Source organism: Pteropus vampyrus, unplaced genomic scaffold (genome assembly GCF_000151845.1).
Source record: "Pteropus vampyrus isolate Shadow unplaced genomic scaffold, Pvam_2.0 Scaffold20, whole genome shotgun sequence".
NCBI lineage: Eukaryota > Metazoa > Chordata > Mammalia > Chiroptera > Pteropodidae > Pteropus > Pteropus vampyrus.
In genome coordinates, this window is record NW_011888801.1 from 403,662 (window position 1) to 413,177 (window position 9,516).

Sequence of the window (9,516 nt, forward strand, 5' to 3'; positions counted from 1 at the left end):
TGGCTATGGTGCTGAGGAGGTCACCAGGCCAGAGGCCCCTGACATGGGGCTGCTCAATTTCTCAGCACAAGGAAAATTGTTACCAAGATCCCAAGATGGAGAAGTGCATACAGGTGAGTCAGGAGAACTGCTTCTTCTCCTCAATCACTGTGCAACTTTGGAGAGGCCATGGGTCCTCCTTTGCTTCAGTTCTCCTCCTGTAATCCCCGGGCAGAGGTGGCGCTATCTTAGCTCTGACAGATCTGTGTGGCTAGGGGTGGCTACTAGGACCTTCTTAGGAAGCAGCTCCTGAGTCTGTAGGACTTAGATCCAAGACCACTTCCTGGAAAAGCCTCTGATTCACCCCTAAGGACAGGAGATATAAACACCAAAACGTCAGAAAACCAGGGCTGCCTTACCTTTGAAAGCTTCAGTGGCGCCAGGTGCATGGTTCTTGTCTGGGTGGAATTTGAGGGCCAGCTTGCGGTAGGCTTTCTTCAGGTCCTCATCTGAGGCCCCTCTGCTCACCCCCAGGATCTCGTAGTAATCTTTACACTGCTTGACCCTGAGGGGAGAGAAGAGCGTGTCGGGGAGCTCTACATGGGCCCGTGGCACTCAGGTGGGTGAGGAATAAGTGGCATGGGCACACAGCTCTGAGTGGGCTTAGGGGAACAAGCTGTCAGACCTAGGGAACAAGGGAGCATCAGGAAGCTCCAACTGGGATGGGGATCTGAGCAGGGCCCAGTGGAAACACCAAGAATACATTTAGGACTGAAGAGGGGGCAGCTGCTCTGTTTGCCAGGCCAGGAACCACTGCCCTTTGCCAACAGCATCCTCACTGCAGGCAACCTCAGAAAGACTATCAGTCCGGGGTCTCTGCCCAAGGGCAGGTGTAGCCCAAGCTCGGCCAGCTGTCTCTTCTCCTGACAATTTGAGTCTTGAGTGGGCAACATTAAGGCCATGACAGGCACCTGTTCACCATATCTCACCTTGAAGGACCCTGAAGAGACCTTGCTTCTCTTGCATCAATTCTTATTTCTGAGGTCCCTAGAGACCCTGATTCTTGGCCTTTTCCAAGCTTTCCCATCTCCCCTCAATCAGTTTCTACTGCTTACAGCTGATAGACTTGTCTGGTCAAAACCCTGTCTTGTCAGAAAAATGTAAACTTGTCATGTGCATTTATGGCAAACTACAGTCATGCTAGGTCACATGCAGGCTGAACCCCAGTCCTGAAGCTTGCTAATGTCTTCACTAGCAGCCAGGACCATGCGGGAATGACAGTGGAGGGATCCCGAGGATAGTTTGGGGGGAAGTATGAGGAAAATGAGACCTGGGATCTCTACTCCTGAGAAGTCTTGGCTGGACCATCTCAGCCAGTATTGAGCCCAAGCCGTGGAGGGAGAACTGTCTCTTGTCTCCACTTTACCCTACACAGGCTCTGGTCTGAAAGGGTCTTTGTTGAGGGTGTGGGTTGGGGGAAAATCTGGTGGGGCAGACCAGGCTTCATTTCTGTCTGACAAACAGAGCTGTGTAAAGAGGCCAGGCCTGCCCGGCCAGCGGCAGAGGAAGCCAGCGGTGTCAGCGTTTCCAGCCTCTGCTGTGGTCCGTCTCAGTGGGAGGAGAAAGTGGAGCCCTGATTCTCACACTATATTCCAGGGCCTGGTGAGCCTGACCACTGGACCTTCTTCTCCATCTTCAAGACCCTCCCAGGGCCCGTCCAGACCATAGGTAGCAGTGAGGTGGAGGATGTGCCACAGGAAGCTGTCTCCAGACTTGAGAACTTCCCACCACTGCCCCGACCAGGCCCCGACCCCTGCCCGCTGGGCCCAGCCCTCTACCTTTTCACGGCTGCTACTTGTTCTGCAGTGTAGCCTTTGGTGCTCTCTCCTCCTCCAGCTTCGCCGTTGGCCGAGGGGGCGTTGGACCCACCTGCTTTCCTATGGGTTGCATGTGTCGTGTCTGTAGTTTGGGGTTGGTCACCAGCAGACTGTGGTTTCTGGTTGAGGGACTCGATCAGGCCTGTGTGAGGCAAGGAAACCATTCAAGGTTCCTGCTCCAACAAGGACACGTACCCTTATTTTCCCTGTAAGGCCACTAGCCCCTTTCCTGATTTGAGCCCGTGGGGGGGCTAGCGGGATAGTCACCTGCTCTCTTAGGATCCACAGTCCTCAGGAGTCGGCAGGGTATATATAGGTCATTTTAAACTCAGCATAAAAACAAATTATTTTTTCTTTTTTTCCGTTCCCCAAAATAAACTATTAATCCTTCAGATTTTTTAAATCTCAAAATAGTGTGTTCAACAGTCAACCTCTGTTAAGAGCTGAGATGAGCAAAGGGCTCTGCAATGGGCATTCCACTTAGCAAGACTATCTGATTCAGCTGGGATTGGTCGAGAAGGATTTCTGGAGGCCTGCACTTAGCCATGAAGAGGAATGGGGGCAATGAATTTGCCCCAGAGGGCCAGGGGTAGTGCGAGACTCAGGATAAATATCTGCTGTGTTAACTACTTGCTGTTTTTTAAAAATTTTTCAAATGGCTGGCCATGTCAAATGTCCTCCTTCAATGTTCAGAGTCTATACAGGGCATTAGCTGTCACCCTCAGGATCATGGTTATTCATACCCAAGTCCTTGGTTCCTGCTAACTCTGTAAGGGGAGGCTCAAATCTCCGGCATTAGTCTCCTGTGCCATTTCAGGCACCAAAACAGTTCTGAACCCCGCTAGTCTTGCCTGGGGCACAGTGCCCTGGGAAACCAGGCAGGTACCCAAGACACCTCTGTGCTGATGAAGGACAGCAGCATAGCCCAGTGCTCCCTAGCTTCTTTCAAATGTTCCAGGTGCCTGCTGGGCTCAAGGCACTGTGCTGGGTGTCAGACACCCTGTACTGTGACATATCTGAGTCTCACCGAAGGGACCTTGAGCATGGCTTGCTCGGAACAGAACACTGGGACTCAAGTGGACCAACGTGCCCTGAGCCACTGCTGTTAGTTGCTCACGGGCTCTCACCGAGCCAGCAGCTGGGAAATCCATACACAGGAGCTAATAGCTGAGTTTGGCCCACATGAGGGAGGTGGAGAAGCTCCTGTAGCAAACCCTGAGAGGGCACTCTGAGAGGACAAACAGGGATGCGTGCTCACTATGTGTCAGGCAGGTCTGGGCACAGTGTGCTGCATGTATTAGCTCATTTAGTCTTCATGATAGCCTTAGAGGTAGGTCTTACGACCACCATCCCCATTATGAGGAGCTGTGTGTTTGATCAACTTGCCCATGGCTGTACAAGCTCGGTAGGCAACACTTGAATCCCATGATGTCCAGCTCACAGGACCTTGCTTTTAACTGTGCTGTTAGCCCGGACCACATGAGTATGGCAGGGGAAGCCACTTCCATGGTCATTCCAAGTATAGAAGAGAATTCAGAAAGACCCAGGTTTCAATCTCGGCTCAACTACATCCTAACAGTATGACCCTAGTCAATCTGTGAAACCTATTCCTCGCAATGGGGGTATGAAGATGAAATGAGACAATGTGTGTAAGCACTCAGCATGGAGACTGACATACAGTAAAACTGCAAAATGAGTAGCTGCTATTATGACCTGGGCCAATGAACTAGCTGGAAGATGAGAGGTCTTGAGGTGGTGGGGCTGGGGAGCTTCGAGGCTTAGGAAAGCAAAATTTCAGCACTTAGCAGGCTTTGAACCCACTTGCAACCATGATATTTTACTCTGTCCCATGTGCCAGGTCCATGCCAGGCATCAAGGGAATGGCAAAGGAGGAAACCCCAAAATAAAGAGATGCTGATCAAGATGGGACAGAGGGAGGAGGTTGGTTTGCTGAGTTTTTAAGGGCTTTTAAAAAAGTTGTTTATTTAGATTTCTGGAAGCCCCAGTGGTCCAGGCTGAGCTGACATACCCTAAGGACAACATGACCAGCCATTAGATTGCGATACACAAGAATGTCAGCCAGAAGATGGGATGGACTCTCTTCAGTACTTCTCAGGGAAGCGTCTGGAAGCTTTTCAGGGCAGTTACACAGAGTCAGCCACTCTAATTTCCCTAGGCTGCAAAAAAGAAAGCTCTGGTTCAGACAGATGATTCCTGCTTGAGTTAGCAATGAGAGACTTTTGGCTGCTGACAAGTAGGTCTCTTTTGTGGCCTGGACATCCCCTCTACCAGGTCCACAGGGTGTGACTGCCTCATCCTGACTCACTGTTACATCCCTAACTGGCACAGTGGCTGATTGGCAAATGTCACAAAGGAGTAGGAGGTAGAACAACTTAATGTGGCTCTGGCTGAAGTCATTGTGGGAAAGTGTGGAATTTGTAGACAGACATGGCCGCGTTCAAATCCTGATTTGCCCCTTCCCAGTAAAGCTGGCAGACATTTAGAAAGGGAAACTGGTGGAAGAAACCAAAACTGGGGTGGGAGGGGTGGTAGCTGAGGTAGAGGTGAATGCATTTCTATAGTCAAAGCCACCAGGGGTGGGCCCTCCTCAAACCCAGACTGGAGAGTCATTGCTTGGGTTCAAACCTGGCTCTGCCACTTGCTAGCAAGGTCATCTTAGATAAGTTAAGAGCTTCTCCATGAAAATGTATCTCTCTCACGAGAGTCGGAAGAGTAAAGGAGTAAATGCATATAAAGAACGTGGCCCAATGTCCAGAAAATATTGTCATCTGTTACTGTGACTTTTATTTCCAGGCTCTCTCCATGCACCTGTAGTGCTCAAAGTGAGCTGGGAAAGGGAGATTAGAGTAGGAAAAGAGTCTGGGAGTGGAGCTAGACAGTCTGGTTCTTTTGCTAAGTAGTCACGTAGCCTTGTCAAATTATCGAATTCCTCAGTGAAGACATGATTCCTGCCTTCACAGGGTTGCTCTGAGGGGTAAGATTCAGTGAAATCAGGTGAATGGAAGGGCTGAGCACTCAGTGAGGTTCATGAAGGCTGATTCAAGCAGACAACCCCACCCTGGCCCTCGCCAGTATCTGAACCTCTCTCACTCCTAGGCCCTGAATGCCAAAATCTCTTGGCAACTAATCCTCCCCTCTCCCATGCACTGGCCTTCCCAGCATGACCTTCCTGACTTAGCTTGGATGCAGAACCAGCCATTTCATAGAACTTCAGGCAGCCTACACTGCAGGATCATTCAGGTCAACCCTTTCTTTGTATACTGGGGAAGCTGAGGCCTACAGATGTTCTCACCATCTCTCTGGAAAACTTGGTACCTTCCACCATTGTTGCTAAGCCTCAGGCAAAGCCAGTGGCTACCAGGCTGCCAGGCACTGTATAGAAACTCTCGGAAAGGGACTGACTGGCTCTACTACGTCTGCCCTGTGGCATCTCAGCTTAGTGCCTGACTACGGCTGCACAGTTTGACTGTCCAGACCTTGGTGCCTCCCGGTGCTACCTCCTGCTGATTGAGTTTCAAGTCCCCTCATATTCTTTTCACTGTGAAGTCCCTTGACCCTTCAAGGTTGCTCTGAGCCTCCTCTCACCCTAACCCTTCCCTTTGTCTGTCCTTCCACTTCTCCAAGACCAATCCTCTACCCATGTTCTTGATCCTAACCTTTCATTTCTCAACTTGTCCTTTTCCCATGTGGCTTCTGCAGCAACTGACAGTGCTGCTCAACACCTCCCTGACATGTTGCTCCGTGGCTACCTGGCAGCTGCTCTCTCCTGGGATAGCCTCTTCCTGTTGTTGCTCCATTGTACTCTATGGTTAAGAACAGATGTGCCCCATGGGTGTGACAACAGCAACCTTCTCTACAAATTTCACACTTTCCTACAATGACTTCAGCCCGGCACAACTCCAATGAGCTTCATCAAACTGAGACCAGACTTTAGCTGGGACCTGGAGCTCTCTCCTGAGCTCCAAACTGACAGCTCCTTTGGAACAAGCCACCAGCATCTTGTACTCTGCTTATTTCTTCCCTTTCATGTTCTTCAGCCTTGGTTTCTTCCCAGTCACACAGGTTTGGATTCTCAGTCCTCATTTCTCCTCAGCATTCTTCTCTCACACAGAATTGGTACCTCCTCTCCAATGACCTTATCTTCCTCCAGACTGCCTTATCTTGGGCCCTCATAGCTCCTAAACTACTCAGTGCAATTGTCTCCCAACTGGTTTCTACCTTAGGTCTCTCTTCTCAATACTTCATGCTGTTGTCTTTTAAGAAAAATACCCTTCTCTTATTCCTGCCATCAAAAACTTCAATAGTTTTTTCACTAAGTACAGCATAAAGTGAATATCCTGGGCTGGCAGGAAAGAATTTCCACAATCTGGCCCCATTCTATTTTCCAGACTCAATCTTCTCTATATTCAAATTACCACCTCCACAGCCTCCAAATCTTGCTACTCTTGACCCCTTCCCCCAAACCTCTTACAACTTCCAGCCCCCATGTCTTTCTCCTAGTATGCCCTTTTCCAAGTCTACCCTCTGCCGAAGTACAGTTTAAATGCTGCCTCCTGTCCTACTCCCTAAAGCCTTCTTTTAATGCAATCTACCATTATTTTTCTGTCCTCGCTACGCTTATAATTTAATGTTCAGAAGACTGTCCTTCACACCCCCTACTCCCAGCACTCCCCTCCACCTCACCAGACTGTGAACCTATCCATGGAGGGCGAGGACTAGATTCTTCATGTCCATCCTTAAGTCCTCAGCATCTGACACTGTGCTTAATTTTTGTTTAATGTCATTGTTTTATGGCTTATGATATAATTTTTTTCTGTAATTTGTTTCCTTCACTAGATCGTACACCCCCTGAGGCAAAGGATCAAGTCTTACCAATGTTGCTATACCACTTAGCACCAAGCAGAGAACTTCACAAACAAAACAAAAAATTTGGTTGCACTTAATGAGCATCTGGAATGAACTCGGACCTCAAATATCAAATACCAGGTAGACAATACTACTTAGTATTTTTCTGACCAAGATCTCCCCATCCCAGGCCTAAATTAAGCCCAGGTCCCTGTCAGCTCAATGCAGGGCTGGAGATGGTACAGGTGACATTTACAGAGAGGCACAAGGTATATACTTTTTCCAGAATATCATAAATATGACAAATATGCAGCAGGTGACTCTTCTGCCTGAGCAAATTTCAGTGCTTGAGCCCCAGGAAGGACATCTATGCTCCTGAACTAGACCAGGAGGCCTGCTGACAGGAACATCTCCACGAGCTCTATTGTTACCATCCTTTCTTGGCTGCCTGCTCCTGAGCCCCCAGAGGCTTCGAATTCAGAATTCAGTTTCCCTCTACCCCACCCTGCTCTCCTCTTATACAGTGTGATTTATTTCATAAAGAAGTTCCTTCAGCAGGTTACCTCAGGAGTCCTGGCAAATGCGGGCTGAAATCCTAAGAAGATGCAAATAGGCCAAAAGATTAACATGCAAGAGTCAGAAGGCAGGAGGCAGGAAAATTCAGGCGTTCCAGGCAGCCTCTTCTGCCAGGGTTCCTCTTTCTCAATTTCATAACCTGGGCAAGGATGGTTAGGAGGCTGATAGCTGCTCTTCAATTTCATTTTACTCCTTTAGTAAACATGTACAGAGTCACAGAGCTTTCCAATTTCTAACTATTTCTTGGGCAAGTCCCTTGCCTCTGAGATATTTCCTCATCTATAGAACAAAGATAATAATCTTTGCTCTACCTCCCTGGTAGGGTAGGTGCAAGTGAAAAAAATGCATTCGAAAGAGATTTCTAAATTGAAAAGCCCTATGGGTATTACTGTTATTCACATTATCTGTGCCAACCCTTTGATCTTCTAGGTAAGTAAATCCAAGCTCGGAAAGATCACGTGGTAGCAGTCAGGATGATAACCCTGGTCTTCTGAGTACCTGACATACATCAGACGGTTTACTAAATAGTAATTGCAGGCACAAACCCGGATCTTTAACGGACTACCACTTTCTCCCCTCCAGCTTGTATTATGAAAAACTTCTTTGAAGATTTAGGTTAAAGAAAAACAGGGTTTCCAGGTACAGCGAGATGGTGAGTTGAGACAACCTCATTATTCTCTCCCTGGTTTGGAAGGTTTCAGTCCAGGGCCGCAGAGCAAGATAGCCTGGTGCTGTCCAGCCGTCCATATGATTAGCTACTGATGGACTCTTGGGGGCAAGTGTGGGTGGGGGTGGCTGAGGCCAGCGTCTTCCGGACAGTCTGCTCTGGATCTCACAAACGGGTGAAGAAGCTCCAGGAAGGAGTGAGAAGCCGGGTTTCAGGGCGCACCGTCCAAGGCGGTGGTATGGAGTAGGGGGAAAAGGTAGCTCTAGTTTCGGGAGAGTGGTCCCTGTCCTTCACCTGGAGACGACCAGGGAAGGGAGTGAAGATATGAAGACGCCTTTCCAGGCAGTCAGAAGATCGGAAGTCTTTTTTCCCTTTCTAGAACCCTTTCTCTCCTTCAGAAGAGCTATGCTTATTTTCCTGAACTATAACATTTCCCAGGCCGGCAATGGCCCCTGGGCCACCGAATGGCCGCTTGGGAAAAGTAGTTCGATTTCGCTTCCAGGTTAGTTCCCTTCGCCCCGTCTGCCAGTGCCTCTCATTCTTGGGAACTCCAAATCTCAGAGGGTTCCGCAAGCACCCGGAAAGCTGAAGTCGAGGTGGCCCTTCTCATCCTATCTGTAGCATCCCGCGGAGGCGTGAGAGCGAAAGACTACACCTCCCAGCAGCCACCGCGCGTCCTAGTGCGCAGGCGTAGCCGCGCCTCGTCTCCCCTCCCCCTCCTCCAACTGCTCTCGTCGGTCCGTTCCCGTATTCCCCCCATCAGTTCTAATGTCCCCTCTGTCTCGCCGGCACTTCACACTCACCGCGAACTCGCGGCGTCGGGTACAGCCGTTGTGCTTTCTCCAGGAAGCGGAGCGCCCGGTCGGGCTGGTTGCTCTGGATGGCCTTGAGTGCGATGCTAATACAGCGCTCGGCTTCATCCTTGTTGGATTCCATGGCGGAACCAGAGCGCGGAACCAGGGAGGGGGAGGCCGGGAGAGCGAAGGGCTGCGCCAGCTGTCGGCGCGTTGCGATACAGCCGGGCGCAGGCTGATGACATAAAGCCTCCGCCCCTCCTTTTCTGAGGTTTGGGCGAGGGCGGAAGAGGGCTACCGTATGTCTTCTAAGAGGGCGATGTTTAAGGGACGTTAAGGGTGCATGCCCACATTTCTGGAAGCCGAAGGGTTATATTCAGAGCTCTTAAAGTTGAGTATGCTTGCACGTTCTTGGTAGTAACTATGTATTTGAGACGAAGGTCATTTATTTATAAAACGTATTTCTTGAGAACCCACTATTTGCCAGGCTGGGTATACAGTGGTGAACAAAACAAAGCCCTTGCCCTCATGGAGCTTACATTCTAGTGTGTGTAGGGGGTGGGGAGACATCGAATAAATAGATATATTTAGATAGTGATAAATGCTATGAAGAAAAAGGGATAGAGAGTTGAAGGTTTTATTTTAAATGGTCTGATAAATCTCTCAGAAGCTGTTTTAAGAGAAATCTGAATTCAAGAGAGAAAGCAGGTATTCCAGATGGGACTATCTGAAAAAGGGTGGTCTAGGCGGAAGGAAG

General features: G+C 49.4%; 1 protein-coding gene across 1 annotated transcript in view; it reads right to left on the bottom strand.

The window, feature by feature from the left end:
- DNAJB12 (DnaJ heat shock protein family (Hsp40) member B12) overlaps positions 1-9,004 on the bottom strand; it is a 17,501-nt gene extending 8,497 nt beyond the window's left edge. Inside the window, 4 exon segments of the mRNA XM_011355205.2 lie at positions 399-544; positions 1,818-1,998; positions 8,769-8,979; positions 8,981-9,004. Coding sequence (XP_011353507.2) covers positions 399-544; positions 1,818-1,998; positions 8,769-8,979; positions 8,981-9,004 — 562 coding nt within the window.
- Positions 9,005-9,516: the final 512 nt, after the last annotated feature.